The sequence below is a fragment of the Vulpes lagopus genome, chromosome 12 (assembly GCF_018345385.1).
Source record: "Vulpes lagopus strain Blue_001 chromosome 12, ASM1834538v1, whole genome shotgun sequence".
NCBI classification, from domain to species: domain Eukaryota; kingdom Metazoa; phylum Chordata; class Mammalia; order Carnivora; family Canidae; genus Vulpes; species Vulpes lagopus.
Genome location: NC_054835.1, coordinates 26,488,455 through 26,512,563, shown reverse-complemented (window position 1 = coordinate 26,512,563; position 24,109 = coordinate 26,488,455). Strand labels below are relative to the sequence as shown.

At 34.3% G+C, this 24,109-nt stretch overlaps 1 protein-coding gene across 1 annotated transcript in view; it reads left to right on the top strand.

Annotated features, from left to right (window-relative positions):
* Positions 1–23,626, top strand: part of BRIP1 (BRCA1 interacting helicase 1) — a 186,060-nt gene extending 162,434 nt beyond the window's left edge. Inside the window, exons 18-20 of the mRNA XM_041726192.1 lie at positions 15,155–15,237; positions 18,402–18,725; positions 22,595–23,626. Of these exons, the coding sequence (XP_041582126.1) occupies positions 15,155–15,237; positions 18,402–18,725; positions 22,595–23,442 (1,255 nt within the window). The 3' untranslated portion in view covers positions 23,443–23,626. The remainder of the gene's footprint in view (positions 1–15,154; positions 15,238–18,401; positions 18,726–22,594) is intronic.
* The last annotated feature ends 483 nt before the right edge of the window (positions 23,627–24,109 follow it).

Below are 24,109 nucleotides of genomic sequence, written 5' to 3'. Positions count from 1 at the left end.
AAATTTTATTAATTAAAAAATTGATAGTCTTTGTATTGATTTTCAGGGAACAGTGTCAACAAGTAGCAACTTTTTATTATAAAGAAACATTATTTAAAAATCAAGTGAATGTTTTACATCACTTGATAAAACTCATAATATGTATTGATAGACATAAAAGGTACCTATATCAGGCACTCTTCATATAAGGGATAAATCTAGAAGGTCTAAAGTAAGCAGAAACAAATTGAGTTTTAAAAAATCTTTTTTTTAAGCCCACATGGGACTGTTAGAGTATTTGAAGTAATATAAGTCCATGAAATGTAATAACAGCCTTTGGGAATGTACCAGATGGTTTTGTGACCAGGTTACAACTGCACTATAAGTTTCCTAACGGGTGTGCTTTACTGAAAGTATAATCTTTGTCTCGAGTGGGCATAATTCATTTGAACAAGGCAGAATGAAAACAATGGAAAAAAAAGATGAAATTCTTTTCTCTGAACTGTTTTGTTAACTTAAATACCTTTCTACCATAGGACACTTTAAAATAAACCAAAGTGGAATAAAAAATAGAGTGGTGCCCTGACTTTCCATTGATTTTTCAACCGTGTTCTATCATGTTGGCATATCCATGTTCCTATCCTGCCTAATTTTGTGGTATGATGCCTTAGAACCTCTGAATTGCTTTAAAATAATATCAGAAAAGGGTGTCATATAAAATTTAGATTTTTTTAAAAGTTTCTGGAAAAATCAAACATTTATATTAATCTCCACCCTTCTCAAAATTCCATGATAGTAAAGAAATAAAAATGTCAAAACTAAAAGTTTAAAAGAGTGGAAGAGGGAACACTAACAGATGAGATGTCAGCAAATTTTGAACACTGGAGAACAGATGAATGAGTGACTTAGCAGGCAAAAGAAAGCTATTGTAAAGGCCAGCAAGATTCTTCAGATTGAACCGTGGAAAAGCTTAGGATATGGGGGCACTATAAGTAGACAGCCCCCTGCACCAGTCAAATTAACTCTCTGGGGAGATTGTATTAGAGAGTTTATATATTCTTCAACTCCAGGTATAGCTAAAGATGTATTAAGAGCAAAGAGTGATCACCAGATATATTTTTTAAAAATCTATAATATGAAAAATACAGACCAAAACAATAGCAAAATTACACCAATAAAAACAAGGTGGAAGAGCTTGTAGAAAACAGAGACAGTGCAATAGAACAGAAGTTGGTCAAACTTTTGGTAAAGGAGTGGGCAGTACATATTTTAGGGTTTTTTGGCCATGTACAATCTGCATATTCTTCTTTATTTTTTCTTTAGTCCTTTAAAAATGTGAATACCATTCCTACTTTGAGGCTGTACAAAAACAAGATACGGACCAGATTTTCTGTGTGGGCTTAGTTAGTCAACCACTTACCCATAGAGGGTAAAATATTTCCTTAATGAAATAAGAACAGATTTATCATAGGAAAAGTTTCCAGGCATTAACATGATAGCAACAAATTTGAAATGCAGAATTAGGCTTAGAAGATAAAATTGAAATACCCTAAGTCAAAACAACAAAGATACAAAAAAAATTAAAGATCATATATAAGAGCCAAGTTCTAATAAAAAAGAGATCTATAGAAAGAGACTAGAAAAAATATGAAGGAAATTAAACCTATCAAAGAAACAATTCAAGGAAAATGTTCAGAATTAAAGGATATAATTTTCTGATTAAGGGGGCCCACGCAAGCACCAGTAAAGGAAGAAAAGCTATAAAGCATCTCACTGTGTAGTTTCAAACTACCTCAGATACAGAAAAAGTCCTAAAACATTCCGGGGGGGGGGGGTGTGGGGGGGGGAAGGTCTCATACAGAAGATGCAAAATCACATTTGAGAGTCTCCTTAAAAACATTAGAAGCTAGAAGACAGTTTTAAATTATTTTCAAATTTTTGAGGGAAATTTTGACTTGCAATTTAAGTTCTATACAACTCAAATGATCAATAAACTGTAAGATAAAATAAAGCTTTCAATATGCAAGGACCTAAAACATTAGCTTTAAATGCGTACTTTCCCAGGACGCTCCTGGAAGATATGCTCTGTCAAATAAGAGAAAATTTATACAGAGGAATATCTAGGTTTCAGGAAATGGGAGTTCCAATCTATAATACAGGAAAGGAGAATTCTTAGATTAGGAGAGGAATCCACTCTGGAATGACAGCTGTGCAGCAGCCCCATAGTAGTCAGTCTAGAATGATTTCTGAGAATGGATTTTTGACCATATTGAGAAGAATTTTTATAGCTGTGGCAAAGTTTGGGAATTAATTACTGACAGAATACATAGAAAAGTGGGGCACCTGGGTGGTTCAGTCAGTTAAGCATCTGCCTTTGGCTCAGGTCATAATCTTAGGGGCCTGGGATCGAGTCTTAAGTGGGGCTTCCTGCTCAGCAGGGAGCCTATTGCCTTTGCTCATGAGCTCTCTCTCTTTCTCAAATATATTAAATCTTTTTTAAAAAAAAGGTACATAAAAAAAAAAAACACAAAAGGAGATAGACAGTTATTAACTCTAGGGCAGACCAAGAAATCTTGTGCAAGAAAAAAATGTAATCATAGTGTACAATATAACACCTATAAATGATAATCCATTGAATATTGATTGCTCAGAATTGTGGTATAACTATCAGGAAAATGAAGAGGTGATGAAGTATCCGTGATGTAAGAGAATAAACATCTTTTGTAGGAAGAGTCAACATATAATGTGTAAAGTTTAAAAACCAAGAAGTAGTAGTAGTTCTAAAAGTTATTTAGAAACATGGAAGTAAAGGAGTAGAAGAACTATAATATATATAAAGGAATTGTTTCTGAGGATTGGGAATTGGAGATAGGATGTGCATAGGTAAAAGAGAATTCTGGTGTTTTGTTTTTTTTTTAATTATAACTACTTTACTACCATTTGATTTTTAAACTATGCTTATGTATTTGATTAAAAATTAAAATTTGCAAAGTTAAAATTAACTTTTAAAAAATAGTCTGGAGGTTTCAACCCTAGATAAGATGGAGTAAGCATACTATATACTGTCTTAAAAGCCTGGACAGAATGCATGGAATAGCTATTTGAGTACCGTAAAAAGTAAATAGTGGCAGGCAGATTTGGGAAGAATAGAATTCAAAGTACAAGAGAACTTTCTGGAGTAAGTATATTAATATCAAATACAGTAGAGTTCAGAGCAAAGAGTATTATTGGAGTATTAAAAAGGAAAATTATATAATGATTTAAGGGTCAATTTACCAATAAGTTACAAAATCCTTAATGTATATGCACCTAAAAAAGAGCTTCAAAATATATGATGTAATAACAAATCTGAATAGAGAAATAGATAAGTCTGAAAGTATATTTGAAGATTTCATTTCCTCTTTCCTTAAGGAATAGACAGAAAACTAATAAAAATACAGAAGATTTGAACAAGGGATCCCTGGGTGGCGCAGCGGTTTGGCGCCTGCCTTTGGCCCAGGGCGCGATCCTGGAGACCTGGGATCGAATCCCACGTCGGGCTCCCGGTGCATGGAGCCTGCTTCTCCCTCTGCCTATGTCTCAGCTTCTCTCTCTCTCTCTCTCTCTGTGTGACTATCATAAATAAAAATAAAAAAAAAAAAGAAGATTTGAACAATGCTATTAACCAACTGTATTGAATTGACATTATAGATACTCCATACAACATTAGAATAATGTTGTTTCCAAGTGTACAAGGAACATTTATTAAAACAGATCATATCCTGTATGATAAACTTTACATTTTTAAAAGAATTGAAATCCTAATTTGTTCTCTGATCAAAATGGAATTAAACAATTAAATTAGAAATCAATAACACTTGACAGAAAAAGAACCCCAAATACTAGGAAATTAAAAATTAAAAACATACTTTTTTTTTTTTACAATAAATGTCTAGTAATTTTTTAAATTTAAATTGCAATTAGTTGACATACAGTTCAATATTGGCTTTAGGAGCAGAGTTCTGTGGTTCATCATTTACTTGTAACACCCAGTGCTCATCATAGCAAGTGCCCTCCTTAATATTCATCATCCATCTATCTCATACCTCTCCCACCTCCATCAACCTCAGTTCTCTATAATTAAGAGTCTCTCATTTTTTCATCATTTTATCCCACACTCTCCTTGTTCATCTATTTTGTTTCTTAAATTCCACATATGAGTGAAATTATAAATATATTTCTAGTGGCGCCTGGGTGGCACTGTCAGTTGGGCTTCTGACTCTTGGTTTCAGTTCAGGTTGTGAACTCAGGGTCATGGGATCCAGCCCTATGTCAAACTCCACACTCAACACAAAGTCTGCTTTATTTAGACTCTTTGTCCTCCTCTCCACCCCCTAGAATGAATAAATAAATCTTTAAAAAAAAAAAAAAGCATACTTCTAAATAATCTATAGGTAAAGCAGAAAATCTTACAAAAATTAGAAAATACTTTGAGTTAATCAAAATGAAAATATATCCAAATATGTGGGCTGCATCTATAGCAGTGCCCAGTGAGAAATTTGTATCATTAAATGCTTATTTTAAAAAAGAAGAAAGGTCTCAAATCAATAATCTAAGCTTCTACCTTAAGCTAGGAGAAGAAAAGTAAAATATATATAAAGCACACAAAAAATGAAATAATAAAGAATAAAGTATAAATCCATGAGTTTGAAAACAAAGGAAATCAATGAAACTAAAAATTGAGAAATTGATTTTATTTAAGATTATTTATTAGAGTAAGCACAAGTGTGAGGAGCAGAGGGAGAGGAAAGAATCTTAAGCAGACTCTCTGCTGAGTGCAGAGCTCAGTGCAGGGCTCAATTTCAAAACCCTGAGATCACAACCTGAGCTGAAACCAAGAGTCAGATGCTCACCTGACTGCACCTTCCAGGTGCCCCTAAAAAATTGATTTTAAAAAGATCAGTAAAAAAGAGAAGCCACAAATTAACAATCTCCAGAATAAAAGAAGTCCTAGTACTATATACTCGCAGATATTAAAAAGATAATATGGGAAAAACTATACTATATGCATACATTCAACAACTTAGATGTGATAAACTAATTCCCTCAAACCCACAAAGTACCACACTCACTCAAGATGAAATAGATAACTTGAATAGTCAATCCTCTTTCTAGTAAAGAAACAACTTGTAGTTTGAAAATAAATCACCTAGATGGGTTCACTAGCAAATTACCAAGCATTTAAAGAAGAAGTAACACCCAATTCCATTTGATCTCTTCTAGAAAATAGATGGTATGGGGCACGTGGGTGGCTTAGTGGGTTAAGCATCTGCCCTTGGCTCACGTGATGATCTCAGGGTCCTGGGATTGAGCCCCAAGTCAGGCTTCGTGCTCAGTGGGATGTCTGCTTCTCCCACATCCTCTGCCCCATTCACCCCCACTCATTCTCTCTTTCTCCCTCTCTCTCTCGCAAATAGGTAAAATCCTTTTTTAAAAAACAGATAGAACCCTTCCCAATTCATTTTATGAGCCCAGTACTATCTTGGAACCAAAACTAAATGAAGACAATATAAAACAGAAAGAAAGAAAAGAGAAAGAAAGAAAGAAAGAAAGAAAGAAAGAAAGAAAGAAAGAAAGAAAGAAAGAAAAGAAAGAAAACAGACTAATACCTGTCAAAAATATAAGTGAAAATATTCTTAAATTAGGTTAGATGTACAAAAATGACGAAGACCTCTGAAAATTCTATAATAAAGGAATGAGAAAACAGGCCATATAGAATCAACTTTGTCGAAACTATAAATTAACCAGTTTACAACATTCCAGGAAAAATTTATTCATGCAAATTGCTGAATCTCATTAAGAACAGTGAATATGGGGATCCCTGGGTGGTTCAGCGGTTTCACGCCTGCCTTTGGCCCAGGGCGTGATCCTGGAGTCCCGGGATCGAGTCCCCTGTCGGGCTCCCGGCATGGAGCCTGCTTCTCCCTCTGCCTGTGTCTCTGCCTCTCTCTCTCTCTCTCTGTCTATCATAAATAAATAAAAATAAATTTTAAAAAAAGAACAGTGAATATTGTGACATTTTCACTTGCCCAGTTCCCATTCCCCTCTCTTCAAGTTCACAGTAGTTTTAAATCCTAGTGAAAGCCAGCATTCTGCCAGCCAGAGAAAAGGCTGGATCTTATTCCTTGAGATTCCTTGAGAATTGTCATTATGGAACCTCTCGTGATTTCCTGGACAGGGCTGTCTTATATGACCTGATTAGGACCTCACACAGGCAATTTTTTAATTTCACAGCATCCTGAAATTAAATTAAATTTGGGTCAAGTAATAAGCTAACTAAAACAGCTTAATTGGAAAAACTAGCAAATGAGATATACATAGAGGGCTTTAAAAGTTCTGACATATTCCTGGGACTTTAGTGGGCCATGCCCATATGTACAATGGTGCATGTAACCAGGGATGTGCCACATGGTCAGGAAAACCTGAGAAGCCCCTAAGCTCTCACCTATGGCTGACTTTGAGGCTGTGTTGAAGCAGGAAGTGAAGACTATGGCAGAGTTGTTACCTGCCTTACTGAGGATGTTGAAAAATGTGTGCAAAGCCTCTTGGCAAATGAGACATATATTGGTTACAGATGTTTAAAGAAATCTTTGTCCTGTCATTAACTGGCCACTAAGCTGATCTAGCAGTGGTCATACATGACAGAACATAGACTTTAAAGAATTATTTTTAGAAAGTCACAACAGCAACAAAAAAATCCTTGAGCAGAGGGAAGAATCTGAATTCTAAAGTTGCCACATTGTGTTATTTAAAATGTACTTTTGCAACAAAAATGATATATTTCAAAGAAAGAATATATGTCTCATACACATGAGAAAAAACAATCAAATAGAAAGTGTCCCTAAGATAATCCAGTCATTGTAGTGAATGTATAAAGCTACTTTAAATACGGTCAAAGAAATAAGGAAATTATATCTAAAGAACTATAGGAAACTATGAGAATGATGTCTCACCAAATAGAATTTCTTAAGATAGAATCAATAATAATATCGAATTTTTAAAAGAACTTAATGGAAATTCTAGATTTGAAAAGTTCAATAACTGAAATGAAGAATTCATTAGAGTGACTCAACAGCTGTTTTGAGCAGGAAGAAGACTCCCTTTACTTAAAAGTAAGTCAATTGAGATTATCTAGTCTGAGGACTAGAAAGGAAAAGAATGAAGAATAATGAACATAGCCTCAGAGACCTGTAGAAGAACCCCATCAAGCATACCAATGTTCACATAATGGGAGTCTTAGAAGGAGAGAAGAGAGAGAAAGAAACAGAAAGATTAGTTGAAGAAGTAAGGCTGGAAACTTCCCAAATTTGATGAAAAACATTAATCTGCACATATAAGAAAACCGGCAAATTTGAAGTAATTTAAAATCAAAGAGATCCATACGTATACATGTCATAAACCACTAACAAAGAGAATCTAGAAAACAGCAAAAGAAAACGACTCAGAAGACATCTTCAATAATTTTAGCAGATATCTTATTGGAAACTCTGGGAAGCAGAAGGCAATGGACTGACATTTAAAGATAAAGACTGTCAATCAACTCTGTATCTAATAAAGCTATCCTTCAAAAATGAAGGAGAAATTAAGACATTCCCAATAAACAAAAACTGAGAAAATTAATGTCCAAAAAATTTGTCCTACAGCAAATACTACAGAGAGTCTTTTTCTGGTTGAAATGAAAAAACAATAGGCATATAGACATATGTCTATATAATAGACATAACCATATGAAGAAATAAAGAGCATCTGTAAAGGTAATTTCATAGATAAATATAAAAAGTAATGTAAGTGTATTTTATAGCTCTTTTTATCCTATTCGATTTTTTTTAAAAAAACAACTGCATAAAGCAGTCATTTTAAATATGTGGTGATAGGCATTGTCATGAACCACCAGAGGTTCGGTAATTCACTAGGAGCAGGGCAGGGATACATTTGTCATATAGTTAGTTGTATGCACATGTAGGATTTATTACATTGAAAAAATACCAGGCAAAAATCAGCAAACAGAATAGGCATATGGGCAAAGTCTAGGGGAAACTAGGTTAAAGCTTCCAAGGCTCCTCTCTCAGGGGGTCATATAGGACACACTTAATTCCCAACAGTGATTATGGTAACATGTATGAGATATTGCCAATTAGGGGAGCTCATTAAAGACTCAGGACCTAGTATTTTTATTTGGGACTGTTCACATAGCCTCTGCCTAGCACTTCCCCAAAGTTCTACCTCTTAGAAACAGATGTTTCTAAGCAGATGTTCAGCTTAATCATTGTTTACCCAAACATTTTCTTTTTTAAATTTTTATTTATTTATTCATGAGAGACACAGAGGCAGAGACATAGGCAGAGGGAGAAGCAGGTTCCCCACAGGGAGCCTGATGCAGGACTTGATCCCAGGACCCCAGGATTACAACCTGAGCCAAAGGCAAATGCTCAACCCCTGAGCCACCCAAGCACCCTTGCACAAACATTTTAAACTTAGGGAGCCTCTCCTATCAGTCAATGATTGGAACCCTCCTGAAATCTAAATTCCTAAACACCAAAGTCTCCCTTGTATGCAGGTCTCTCTAGAGATAAGCATTTTGGCCTGCTGTTACCTCTTTTCTGCACAGGCATACAGTGTATAAAGATATAATTTATATTACAGTAATAACAAAGATGAGGGGAGAAGGAACAGAATTATATAGGAGCAACATTTTTATATACTATTGAAATTAAGTTGGTATTAATCCAAATTATATTATAAGTTAAAGTGTTAATTTATAATCCTCAAAATAGCCACAAATAAAATAACTCAAAATAATATAAAATGACAAGAACTTAACATGATACATAAAGATATCTGTTGCACACCGGGGGGTTTCTGGGGAGCTCAGTTGGTTAAGCATCTGTCTCAATTTCAGCTCAGGTCATGATCTCAGGATCCTGAGATCAAGCCCCATATTGAGCTCCATGCTCAGTGGGGAGTCTGCTTGAGGATTCTCCATCTCCCTCTGAAATAAATAAATTTAAAGATTGGTTTATTTATTTTAGAAAGAGGGCACACAAGCAAGAAGGGCTAGGAGAGAGAGAAAATCCCAAGTAGACTCTGCACTGAGCGTGAAACCTGACATGGAGCTCGATCCCACAACCATGAGATCATGACCTGCGGCAAAGCACAGACAAAGCAAACCCACTGTGCCACCCAGGCACCCCAATTAATAAAACTTTTAAAAAATATATTGCACAGAAAAGAAGCCAATAATGGGAAAATAGTGAAAAAAAATTAAGACATAGAAAACAAATAGTAAAGTATGAAATAGCTAAGTAAATCCTATCTTATCAGTAATTACACTAAATGTAAATTGCATTAAGCACTGCAGTCAAGACAAAGATTTGCAAAATTCATTTAAAAAAAAAATACAACCCATCTAAATGCTACCTGTGAGAGAAACACTCTAGTTAAGCATGTGCACGTGCACACATACAAATAGATTTAGGTAAATAGATGGGGAAAAGATTTACCATATGAACAGTAAACATAAGTAAGCTGGTTGATTATACTGATATCAGACAAAATAGATTTTAAGACAAAAATTGTTAATAGAGAGAATATTCTATAATGTTTCATTTCATCAAGAATATGTAACATTCAGCTTTGCAACATATACACAGATAGGCAACTAACAAAAGGACCCTAAATCATATGTAGCAAAAACTGTCAGTTCAACAATTAAATAGTTGGATACTTTATTACCCTTTCAATAATAGAACGGTTAGAAAGTAAATCGATCAAAAATGTGAGACGTGAACACTATAACCCAACAATTATAAGCCTAACATATCTATTACACTCCACCTTCCTAAGGTGCATGGAGCATATTCTTCAAGATAGGCTACAAAATAAGTCTTCAATAAATTGAATGGTTAAAATCATAGGAAGTATCTTTTCTGATCTCAGTGGAATGAAACTAGAAATCAAGAATAGCAGAGAAAATGGGAAACTCATGTGGAAATTAAAGAACACATTTTTAACCATTGGATCCAAGAAGATATGAAAGAAACTAGAAAATACCTTGCAATGAGTGAAAATGAAAACACAGTGTACCAAAATTTTGAGGATACAATGAAAGCATTGCTCATAAAAAAAAAAAAAAAAAGAAAGCATTGCTCATTAAGAAACTTACAGTTGTAAATGCCTATTTCTTTTTAAAGAAAGATCTAAAATCAGTAGTCTAACCTCCTTTCTTAAGGAATTAGGAAAAGAAGGGCAAGCTAAGCCCAAGGCGAGCAGATCAAAGGGATAATAGATATTAGAGTGGAAATAAAGAAGAGAGAGAATAGAAAATTCAATAGAAAAAAATGATAACAAAAGTTTTTTTTTTTTAAGATTTTATTTATTTATTCATGAGAGACACAGAGAGAGAGAGACAGAGACACAGGCAGAGGGAGAAGCAGGCTCCATGCAGGGAGCCCGATGTGGGACTTGATCCCGGGCCCCCAGGATCACACCCCGGGCTGAAGGCAGCACTAAACCTCAGAGCCACCAGGGCTAACCTTTTTTTTTTTTTTTAAAGTTGGTTCTTTGAAAAGATAAAATTGACCACCTTTAACTGGACTAACCAAGAGAAAATACAGAAAGGACTTAAATTACTAAAATTAGGAATGAAAGAGGGGATGTGACTACCAACCCCATAGAAATATAAAGCCTTATAAGAGAATGCGTTGAACAATTCCATGACAACAAATTACATCACTTAGATGCAATGTACAAATTCATAGAAAAACATAAGCTACTGTAACTGATACAACGAGAAGATCTGAATAGATCTATAAAATTAAAGAGATAAAAGAATTAGTAATCAGAAATTTTCCCATAAAGAAAAGCTCAGGGCCAAATGGCTTCACTGATGAGTTCTAGTAAATACTTGAAGAATTAACACCAGTCCTTTACAAGCTCTTATGAAAAATAGAAGGACAAACATGTATCAACGTATTCCATGAGGCCAGTATTGCCTGTTACCAAAGTCAAAGCCCTCACATGAAAAAAAAGTTACACAACAGTATCTCTTATGGGTGTAGATGAAAAAATTCTTAATGGAAAATAGAAAGCTGAATCCAGTAATTTACTAACAAATTATACACATTGACCATATGGGTTTTATCCTGGGAATGCAAGGTTGGTTCAACCTCCAACCAATTTTGTTGCTTCAACTAAAGTCAATGTAATATACCATATGGTGGAATAAAATACAAAAAACACAAGATCTTCTTAAGAAAAGAAAGAAAAGCATTTGACAGTATCTAATGTATTTTCATCACAAAACACTCAGTAGAAATGGAAGGGCATCTGTGACAAACCTGTAGTTAACATTTCAATAGTGAAAGACTGAAAGTTTGCCCCTTTGTTTGGAAATAAAATAAGGATGTCCACTCTCATTACTTGTATTCAGTATTGTATTAGAGTTTTTACACAGGACAAATAGGCAAAAAAGATAGAAAGGAAGGCAGGCAGGCAAGCAAAGAGAGAAAGAAAGGAAGGAAGCAAGAGAAAGAAAAAAAAGTAGTTGGATTTGAAAAGAAGTAAAATTATTTTAAACTTTGCAAATGACATGGTATTCCAGATAGAATTCTTATATCCATAAAACATAACTATTAGAGCTAATAAGCAAGTGCAATAAGTTATAACATTCAGTATACAAAAATCAATCACCTTATATACAGTGGGAATAAACAATCCAAAAAAAAATAAGAAATTCTATTTACATATTGTTGTATGGTAACAAATGATAGCTACATTTGTCATAAGCATAGTATAACATATAGGTTTGTTAAATCACTATGTTAAGATCTGAAACTAATGTGAAATTGTGTGTCAACTATATTTCAATAAAAATAAATTTAAAATTTTTCATCTCTAATAGCATCAAAAGAGTAAGATGCTTAGGAGTAACTTTAACAAAAGAAATGCCAGACTTTACACCAAAATCTGCAAAATATTGTTGAAAATTTTTTATTTTTTTATTTTTTTTTTATTTTGTATTTATTTATTTATTTACTTATGACAGTCACAGAGAGAGATAGAGAGGCAGAGACATAGGCAGAGGGAGAAGCAGGCTCCATGCACCGGGAGCCCGACATGGGATTCGATCCCGGGTCTCCAGGATCGTGCCCTGGGCCAAAGGCAGGCGCCAAACCGCTGCACCACCCAGGGATCCCGAAAAATTTTTAAATAAATGAGAAAGAATTCCATGATGATGGATTGGAAGGCTTATTTTTAAAATAACAATATTCCCCCTAATTAATCTACAGAGATTTAGTGCAGTTCCAAAATCCCACTGGATTTCTTGTAGAAATTGAGAAAGCTGATCCTAAAATTCATATGGAAATTGAAAGAAACTCATTTTAGTCACAAAAATAATGAAATAGAACAAAATTGGAGAACGAGCGGTTCTCAATTTCAAACATATGCAGTGCTACAATAATCGAGACTGTGTTGTACTGGCATAATATAGACATATAGAACAAGGGAGTAGAGTTGAAGGTCCAGGAAACTCCAATATTTACAGTAAGTTGATTTTTGACAAAAGTGCCAAGACAGAGGGAGAAGAAGATGGTGGAGTAGGAGGACCTTAGGCTTGTCTTGTCCCATGAACACAACTATGTAACTACCAAATCATCTTAGATACCCCAGAAACCAACCTGAAGACTGACAGAACAAACAACACAACTAAAGGGAGAGCAGGGGCCACACTGAAGAAGGTATAGTATGCTCCTTGCTGTTCCTTGACTATGTCAGATAAGCTCTTGTACCAAGGTCTTTGCATTTGCATTTCTCTTTGCTACAAAACTTCCTTTCCACATATATACACAGCCTATTCCCTTACCTGTGAAGGATCTGTGTTCAAATGATGTTTTTTCAGGTGCTCAATATTACTGTATTTAAAAATTTAGTGCCCCCAACATTCCCTATTCTCTATTTTTTCCTTAATACTTAGTATATTCTCATATACTATATAATTTTCCTACTTTCTGCCATGGACTGAATTGTGCCCCCACCCCTCAAATTCATATGTTGAAGCCCTAATCCCCAATGTAATGCTATTTGGAGATGAGGCCTTTGAAAGGTCGTTAGGTTTAGACGATGTCATTCACAGGAGCCCTCATGATGGGATTAGTGCCCTTAGAAGAAGAGACACCAGAGAACTTGCATGTCTCTTCCTCTCCCTCCTCTCACCCTCACACAATGAGATGGCTGACATCTGCAAGCCAGGAGGAGAACCTCACCAGGGAACTAATAAGTTCACACCACTTTCTTGCACTTCCCAGCCTCAAGAAATGTGAGAAATAAATTCCTATTCGTTAAGCACCACCCCCCCTTAATGTGTCAAGACAATTCAATGGGGAAAAAAATCTTTTTAACAGATGGTGCTGGAATGACTGGCTATCCATATGCAAAAGAAAGAAGTTAGTCCCCTTCCTCACACCATATATAAAAGTTAATTCAAAATAGGTCAAAGACTAATGAGGTGTAAATCTTCTTGTCCTTGGATTAGGCAGTGGTTTCTTAAATCTGACATCAGCAGCATAACTAAAAAAAAAACTAGATAAGTTGGGCTTTGTCAAAGTCAAAACTTTTGTTCTTCAGAGAATGCTACTAAAAATGGAAAAAATTCACAGATGGGAGAAAATAGTTGCAAAAAGTGTTTCTGATAAGGGTGTAGCATCCAGAATGTATAAAGAACTTTTATAATTCAACAATAAGAAGATAAATAATGCAATTCAAAAATGGGCTAATGACTTGGATAGGCATTTCTCCAAGGGATATACAAGTGGCCAGTATACACATGAAAGGATGCTCAGCATCACTAGTTATTAGGGAATTGCAAATCAAAACCACAGTGAAATGATACTTCACATTTCCTACAGAACATATAATGAAAAAGTGGATAATAAGTGTTGATGAGGGTATGGAGAAATTAGAAACCTCACACAAAGCTGACAGGAATGTAAAATTGTGCAAGTGCTTCAGAAAGAAAGTGTGGTAGTTCCTCAAAAAGTTAAATATTGAATTCTGTACAATCCACCAATTCCACTCCTAGTTGGATTCATACAAAAATTTGTACCAAATGTTCAAAGCAGCATTATTCATAACAATCAAAATGTGGAAACAACCCTAATACTCATTAACTCTCCACCAAGGCACCACTCGACAGGGGGCTCAATCTCAGAACCCTCAGATCATGACCTGAGTTGAAATCAGGAATCAGACACTTAAGCAACTGAGCCACCCAGGCGCCCTTGAATAATTTTTAAGATTAAAAATTTTTTTAGCAAACCAAATATGACAATCTGTAAAAAGAATAATGCACCATAACAACATGTGGTTACTATCTAAGGAATGAAAGTCTGGCCCTCTATTTGAAATTTTGCCAATGTGCTTCACTATGCTAACAGTCTAAAGAAGAAAAACTACATGATCATATCAATTGATACTTCCGAGGTTTCTTTTTTACAAAATTAAACATTCATTAATGATGAAAACTCATTAAACTAAAAAAAAGTTCATTTACATAAAATCTACAACTAATATGATACCAAAGGTAAAAAAAAAAAAAAGATACAGTCTGTGTGGCTAAGATTTTGGAAAATATTTTCAATAATATTTTGGCTTTCAAAATAGAATGCATATAACATTTTTAATATAAGTCATCAGTAGAAAAAAATAAGTCATCAGTAGATGGCAAAAATTGATTTTTTAATATACCTACTTAGGTATATTATATTGAACCATTTCTATAACCTTGCTCATAATAGCAAAGCTTTGATTAAAGGAATATTCCACTGATATATCACTGACTTTCTCATTCTTTTATCTGTCCCATGAGAAATTTGGCTTTTCTTTTCTTTTTTTTTTTAAAGCTTTATTTATTTTAGAAAGAGAGCACAAGTAGGAAGGCAGGGAGAGGAAGAAAGACTCTCAAGCAGACTCCCTGCTAAGTATGGAGCCCAGTGCAGGGCTCAATCTCACCATTCTGAGATCACAAACTGTTACAAAATGAAGAGCCAGAGGCTTAATCAACTGCACCACCGAAGCGCCCTGTTGGTTTTTATTTTCAAGTTTATTTTTGTTTGATTTTTCTCCCTATTTCTTTTTATAGGTGTATTCGACACAAAAATGATTGGGGAGCTCTTATTCTAGTGGATGATCGCTTCAGGAGTAATCCCAGTAGATATATATCTGGTAAGATTCTCAGATGGGCTTAAAGTAAGAAATAATAATGATCTTTGGCATTTGATAACTACTAGTTTTAAAGAAAAATTTTGGACAGAATTTGTTTTACTAAATCAAACTTGGAAAAATTCACATTGTTGGGAAATCTAGCCTTAATAATGCTTATGTTTATAAAAAAAATAGAAGAATCTGGTTAGATACTAACATAGTATTAATCAGGATCCTTCAGTTTCATAGAATGTAGGATTTAATTAAGTAACAGAGTATTTAGCATTGTAAGGGGAAAAAAAGGCTGTTCACAAAAATGAATTTTCCAGGAAATAAGTTTTTACATGTAAGCATGTAAGCAATCTCCTTTGGCTGCTTAGAATTCCTTATTCTTTCATTCTGGAATATACTGAAGTTTGATTGTTTATTTAGATATGCTTCAGCTGTTCTACAGTTTATGTTAGTCAGAACTAGTATTTTCTAAAAGAAAAAAAGCACCATGTGGGTCTCAAGATGAAATAGATGGTCATTTTTTGCCCACTTAGATGAACAAGTACTATGTGCCTATAGTTTCTATCCAGTAGTCAGAGTCCCTTTAGAGTCAATACCAGGAATCCATCTGTTATTAAAGAACTGTTAGGAATACTTGCATCTGTATTATCTTTAAAGCTTAAAGATAAAAGCTTTATCTGCCGTACAATGATAGAGATGCAGAATTTTAAGTTTCTTTCTGATTAGCTACCTGTAGGTATGGACTTTTTTTTCTATCCCAGAGCCTAATATTTGGTTTGGTATTAAAATGTATCCACCTGGTTTAAAATAGCAAGTGCTTTATTAGTCTTTTCTGCCCTTTCCATGTAAAGCAAGCCATTGTGCTTAGGTCCAGATATAACTAAAAGAAAAATGTTAAGTGCTTATGTTTAGTCAGCAGATGGAGCTCAGATTCTTTGTGTTTTCAAAAGCAAATGGACATTTTGCACCAAAAAGGCTTTCTTTGATTACAGAAAGTTCCAAACATGAAAGAAGTTTATAACTAAAAATTGTCCATTTTAGAAAGTTTCTTGGTTAATTGGTGTAATTATTTTCCCCAAGTTAACAAAAATAAAGAACTTTAAGGGGATCCTTGGGTGGCGCAGCGGTTTAGCGCCTGTCTTTGGCCCAGGGCGCGATCCTGGAGACACGGGATCGAATCCCACGTCGGGCTCCCGGTGCATGGGGCCTGCTTCTCCCTCTGCCTGTGTCTCTGCCTCTTTCTCTCTCTCTCTCTCTCTCTGTGACTATCATAAATAATAAAAAAAAAAAGATTAAAAAAAAAGCATGACAAAGTAGTCATAAATAGAAAAAAGGGATTATTAAAAAAAAAAAAAAAGAACTTTAAGGGAAATGTTTATTTAAAATGTGCTTCTAGGGCTACCTGACTGGTTCAGTAGATAGAACATGTGACTCTTGATCTTGGGATTGTAAATTTGAGCCCCCCATGTTGGGTGTGGAGATTACTTAAAAATAAAATCATTAAAAAATTAAAAATTAAAATATTCTTCTTGCCAACTATACTTCAACTAAAAAATGTAAAATATGAAAAAAAGTTTTTCTTATTTTAAAATCTTGAAGTTGAATTTTTACCTGATCAAATTTGATTTTTTTTTAATTGTATTTTTTTAGTCTGTATAGCCAATGTGAGGCTCGAACTTAAAATCCCAAGATCAAGATTTGCATGCTCCACTTACTGAGCCAGCTAAGCATCCCTGACAGATTTTAAATGAAGAATTTTTCATTATTTTTGTATGGTTTTTATTTATTTTTTTGAGATTCATAAAAATTTGAAGTCTTCTTATCGAGACAGTAATAGCACAGCATACAAATTCCTTTTGATTAAATTCAGCTTGTAGGGACTCTTGGGTGGCTGAGCAGTTGAGTGTCTGTCTTTGGCTCAGGTCGTGATTCCGGGGTTCCAGGATCGAGTCCCATATCAGGTTCCCTGTGAGGAGTCTGCTTCTCCCTCTGCCTGTGTCTCTGCCTCTTTCTGTGTCTCTCATGAGTAAATAAATAAAATCTTTAAAAAAAAAAATTCAGTTTGTATTAACTATAGAACTCAATTTGATTTACATTAAATATAGAAAAGCTCCATTAAAAAAAAAAAAACTAAAGGGGAATGTATTTGAAATGAATGAATTACAACTTGAAACTTGAAGCCCTGTCTTATTTTTCTTCTAACTTAAAATACCATAGTGACTTTTTAAACTACTTCAGAAGATGATGATAGTTTTAGTAATACCAACCAGCAGAGAATATTTATTTTTTAGAAATTCAAATGTCTGATTTTGAATTTCGTTCTGAAATTAAGCAAAACACTTATACTTTTATGTGGTTCAAGCTTATACATTACTCACATGTCACAGGTCAAATCCTATCCCTTATAACTTGGTTATTTATATATTAAAAAAGAATTATATAATAAATATACAAACAGGACATGATTTGTCCCTAATAACATTGTTATTCTTTTCATTCCCTGGATAGTATAAGACATTTGGAATTGGGGGAGAAGAGCACCAAAAAAGGAATCTTGAATTTATTTTTGTGAAGGAAGTCAAAGTTAGAAAGTTGGAATGGAAGACTGTTGATTGTTGTTTACAACTTTTAGTTTCCTTAAAATTAAAGAGCAGGCATTATTTGTGGAAAATTATGATGAAATGAAATTTGCCTTATTTCCCCAGTTATCCTAAACTGACAAATAATACATTTCCCCCTCTGCCTCTTCCCTCCCTCCAGTTGATAATCACTGCACATAAAGAAAAATGTTACTGATACATGAGCAGAGTATACATGTGAAGATGTTTAGGCAGGAAAAATACTGAGAATCATTCTATATACCCTAAATTCATGTGGATTACTTCATTAGAAAAATGATCTAAGTGTTTTCTTAATACATAATATATATTTTTTAAGATTTTATTTATTTATTCATAAGAGACACAGAAAGAGGCAGAGGCATAGGCAGAGGGATAAGTAGGCTTCCTGTGTGGAGCCCCCCAATGCTGGACTTGATTGCAGGACCCAGGATCATGACTTGAGTGAGCCAAAGGCAGATGCTCAACCACTGAGCCACCCAGGTGCCCCAAAACATAGTATCTTAAGAAACTAAATAACTACAGTTTCTTCCTTGGGTTTACTTTTTTCCTTAGGACTTTCCAAATGGATACGGCAGCAGATTCAGCACCATTCAACCTTTGAAAGTGCACTGGAGTCCTTGTCTGAATTTTCCAGAAAGCACCAAAAGGTCATTAATGTATCCAAAGAGGACAGAAAGTTTACACAAGACAGTGAGTCTATACTTGAAGTGACCTGTTTGAAGGACAATACATTAACTTACTTAGAAGCAGCAAGTCCTCTAACACCAGAAAATCCTAGGAAAGGTGAAGCAAAAATACATGTCCAAGAACAACAGTGTCTTACAATAACTGAAAGTCCACCTCTACCAAGAGGCATCATCTCCAAAAAGGAAAGAGGTTTGAAAAGTTTTGCCTATTTACATTTGATAGAGAAGTCTTTCATTATATCCAGTGAAATGATATTTATTGTGCTATAGATTAATTTTTTAAAACACGGTTTGAAATAGAAAGTGTTACCATAAAATAATAAAATAATATGGTGTATTGGAATAGGAACAAACTTTTGTCAAGAGACCTAAGCATAGTTTGTATTTCTCCACTCACAAGGTTTGCCACCACCTAGCTGTGTGACCTGAGCAAGTCATGTAACTTTTTTGAGTCTTAATAGAAAAAAGAATCTATACACACCTATCTCTTAGGATGGGCTGTAAAGATCTAATAATATGAATATCATGAATATCATGAATAAATATCACAGCATAGTAAAATATACTGTACAAATGGTAGATATTTTTCTAAAAGCTATAATAAAAATTGGTCTATTTATAGATACAAGAGCAGTATTCAAGTAAAAAACATGAATTTCTTAGTTTAGGTAAATGTGAGTCATTTATACTAAATGATAAAAAAAAATAATTGTAAAAAATAGAGGAGTATCTGGGTGGTTCAGTTGATTAAGCATCTGACTCTGGGTTTGGGCTCAGGTTATGATCTCAGAGTTGTGAGATTGAGCTCCACATAGGGCTCTGCACTCAGCAAGGAGTCTGCTTGAGATTCTCTCCCTCTCCTCCTGCCCCTCCCCCACTGTGTGGGCTCTCTCTCACTCCCTCAAATAAATAAATAAATAAATAAATAAGTCTTTAAAAAATATACACACACACACACACACACACACACACACAAGAATAGTCTGTCAGGGATTGACAAACTATGGCTTATGGACCAAATTTGGCCATCTGTTTTCGTAAAGCAAGTCTAATGGAACATAGTCATGTCTATTCAGTTACATATGGTACACAAAGCAGAGTTTAGTCATAGTATATTTTGTACTGGAACAGCATAATTGAGTACATATGTACCTCAGAGATATTGCGGGTTTGGTTCTAGACCACCACGATAAAGCAAGTATCACGATAAAGCAATTCAAGTGAATTTTTTGGTTTCATAGTACATATAAAAGTTATATTTACATTATACCACAATCTCTTAAGTGTACAATAACACTATGTCTTTAAAAATAATGTATATACCTTAATTTAAAAATATTTTATTGCTAAAAAATACTAGCCATCTGAGCTTTCAATAAGTCATCATCTTTTTGCTGGTGGAGTGTCATGCCTCAGTTTTGATGGCTACTAACTGATCAGGGTGGTGTTTGCCAAAGGCTGGGGTGATTGCAGCAATTTCTTAAAAAAAAATACCACATTGAAGTTTGCCACATCAATTGACTCTTCCTTTCATGAATGATTTCTCTACAGCATGCAACACTGTTTTACTTAAAAGTAGAACTTCCTTCCAAAATTGGAAGCCAATTTGGAGCCACCTACGTGGCTCCGTGTTGGACCTCTGCCTTCAGCTCAGGGCATGATCCTGGAGTCCTGGGATGGAGTCCACACTGGGCTCCCTGCATGGAGCCTGCTTCTCCCTCTGCCTGTGTCTCTGCCTCTCTCTGTATGTCTCTTATGAATAAATAAGTAAAATCTTTAAAACAAAACAAAAAATAAAATTGGAGTCAGTCGTCTCAAACCCTGTTGCTACTTTATTAACTAAGTTTAGGTAATATTCTAAGTTCTTTGTAGTCATTTCAAGAATTTTCACAGCATCTTCACTAGGAGTAGCTTTTATCTCAAGAAACCACTTCCTGAAAAAAAAAAAGAAAGAAAGAAAGAAAGAAAGAAAGAAAGAAAGAAAGAAAGAAAGAAAGAAAGAAAGAAAGAAAGAAAGAGAAAGAAGAAGGAAGAAGAAGAAAGAAGAAAGAAAGAAAGAAAGAAAGAAAGAAGAAGAAGAAAGAAAGAAAGAAAGAAAGAAAGAAAGAAACCACTTCCTGCTCATGTGTAAGAAGCAATTCCTCTTCCATTGAAGTTTTATTATGAGACGGCAGAAATTCAATCACGTTTTCAAGCTTCCCTTCTCATTCTAGTTGTCTTGATATTTCTACCACATCTCCACTGAAGTCTTGAATCCCTCAAAGTCATCCATGAGGGTTGGAACCAGCTCCTTCCAAACTCCTCTTAATATTGATATTTTGACCTCTTCCCATGAATCATGAATATTCTTAATGGCTTTTAGCATGGTGAATCCTCTCCAGAAGGTTTTCAACTTTTTTTGCCCAGATTCATCAAAGGAATCCCGATCTATGGCAGCTGTTGCCTTACAAAAATGTAATACCTTTTTTTTTTTTTAGATTTATTTATTTATTTTAGAGAGAGAGAACACGAGCAGGAGAAGCAGAGGGAGAATCGCAAGCAGACTTCATGCTGAGCACAGAGCTGGATGCAGTGCTTAATCTCATGACCCTGAGATCATGACCTGAGTTGAAAAAAGTGTCAGACACTTAACTGACTATGCGACCCAGGTGCCCCCAAAAGTGTATTTCTTAAATAATAAAACCTGAAAGTCAGAATTACTCCCTGATCTATCTTGGTTTCAACATGTCTTTCTCACTAACTGTATCGTTTCTAGCTTTTGATTTAAAGTGAGAGATTTGTGACTCTTCCTTTCACTTGGATGCTTAGAGGCCATTGGAGGATTATTAATTGGCCTAATTTTAATATTGTTATATCTCAGAAAATAGGGAGGCCTTAGAAAAGGGGAAAAAATGGAGGAACAGCTGGTCAGTCAAGCAGTCAGAACACAAACATTTGTCTACCAAGTTCACCATCTTACGTGGCTGTGATGTATAGTGCCCCAAATAGTTACAATAGTAACATCAAAGATCACTGATCGCAGATGACCACACAAATATAATAATGAAAAAAGTTGAGATATTATAAGAATTACCAAAATGTGATACAGAGACGTGAAATGAGCAAATACTTTTTAAAAACTGTTGCCTGTATGCTTGCTTGATGCAAGGTTGCCACAAACTTTGAATTTGTAAAAAACACATTATTTGCAAAGTACAATAAAGAAGGTATGCCAGGGTGGAGGGTGGGGGTGACTGGGTGATGGGCACTGAGGGGGGCACTTGATGGGATGAGCACTGGGTGTTATTCTATATGTTGGCAAATTGAACACCAATAAAAAATAAATTTATAAAAAATTTAAAAAACAGGAAGGTATGCCAGTAATATGACCCAGAAAGCCTAAAATCTTTACTATCTGGCCAGTTACAGAAAAAGTTTGCCAAACTGTGATCTGTATCATTGGATATCATTTTAATTGTTTTAACTAATATATGACAATTTAATATATGAAGCATTAAATATTTACTTTGTAGTACCTGTTGGGTTGGGGTTTTTTTGTTTTTTGTTTTGTTTAAGTAAATGTCATAATGAATTCAAAGCCATTAGACTGGTAATCAGGAAACCTAAGTTCTAGTTTGGGTCTGATTACTAACCAGTTTTATAACTCTAAACAAATAATTTAGTCTTTGTGGTTGCCAGTTTCCTTTAGGGAATTAATCTAGATCAGTTTTTCCCAGTCCTTGGTTAGTGAATTTTTAAGGCAGAGTTTTATAGTGTATTTCCTCCGTTACTCAGCCCTCTTCCTATTCCTTTTACCCCTCCTTTTTTCATTCACTTCTGAGGTCCCTGGTGTGGAATTTGATAGTTTACCAGACAGCATTATAACTTGGGCTCAGAATCACTGGAGATCTAAGATTCCTTTCAGAGTTCACATTTTGTTCTCTATATTCTAATATGGAAGTCCTGCTGCTATTGGTTGTAGGCTTTAAATTAGGATACTATACAGTTATTTCAGTATTTTTAACAAAAATTACTATATTAGAAGCAGAAAATTAACACTTTTAAATTTTGTATTCGTAGATGATCCTGTATTACCAGAAGAGTTTGCCCAGGCAGTCAAAGCAGAAAAAAATGTGATTTCCAGATCCACAAGCCCAATCTTCAACAAACAAACAAAGCCAGTTAGCTGGTCTAACTTTAATTCTTTGGGACATTATTTTACTGGTGAAATTCTGACTGCAGGACCTAAGTTCAGGTCACCAGAGGACTGTGCCTCTAGCATTTCCACTTTAGAAACAGAAGAGGGTTATAAAACAGTTTTGCCACTCACTGATAAATGTGAATCCTCATCTCTGATGTTAAATGCATCATGCTCTCAATCAGAAGTCATTTCATCAGTAAAGATTGATTCTACTCTTCTTAAAAGAAATTATTCCAAACAACTATTTTGCTGTGAAGAAGCCGTGGATCCAGACATTGAATTGTCTCTAGTTGGTGAAGAAGCTAAATTTTCCACTTCACATAGAGCTTCTGAAATAGAAGCAGAGGATGAATCTATCTATTTTTCACCTGAGCTTTATGATCCTGTAGATACAAATGAAGAAAAGAATGAACTAGTTGAAAGTGATAGAGACAATAGATTTGTTGATCATTCAAATTGTATTTTAGTTGAAGATCTTTTTGAAATTAGAACTATTAAGGGAGTGGATTCAGTCCAAGAAATGAAAGCTGAGGATTGCACAGTCACAACGTTGAATAGACTCATGCATATTAAAGAAAGTAAAATTGATAACATTGATAGTAATATGAAAAAAACTCATATAAATGAATTGGAACTAGGAAAAACTTGTGAAACTGATATAAAGAACTTTAATCAGTTGCCTTCCAAAAATAAAGGTGTGTTCCTGGTGTTAGATAATAATACTTAACTATAATACTATAAAAATATGTTGTCATGCTTGTATTAAACTCTTTTAAATGACAACTCCTTCATTGGATAAATGGTATAGTTTTTTTATTTTAAAAATATTTTTCACTTTAATTCTTTGATATTAGAGGTTTTTAAGTCTTATTTTATGTTTAGAATGTAAGTTTTGTTGTTTTTGAGTTTTGAGAGTGATCCATACAAAATATTTTCTTCTAACAAATTTTCTTTACCTATATACTTAATCTGAAAGATACATAGTTAACTGAAGCACTTTAAATTTTACATAAATATTTGTATTTTATAGTCCTATTCATCCATTTGTTTTCATACTAATATATAAAAAATGAAAGCAGTCTAATCCAGTTATACCTCAGTCATGTTTTATATATTCACCTCAAATCAGTTTATTATTTTAGAAATCAAAGTTTTCTTTTAAAAGCTTATTCCTGTATTAAACTGCCTATTTAGAAGTAATTAAGAATGAAGAAGAAAACTATGTATTTTTAACTGATATTGCTTTACATTTTTCTGTTTTTGATAAACCAAAATCAAGCACATTTAAAGCAAATTATGTAGTTACAAAATGCCAAATGAATGACTCCAGATTTGCAGTTCTAATTATTTAGCTTCATTGTGGAAAAAGGTGACATGTTCTAGCATGAAAGCTA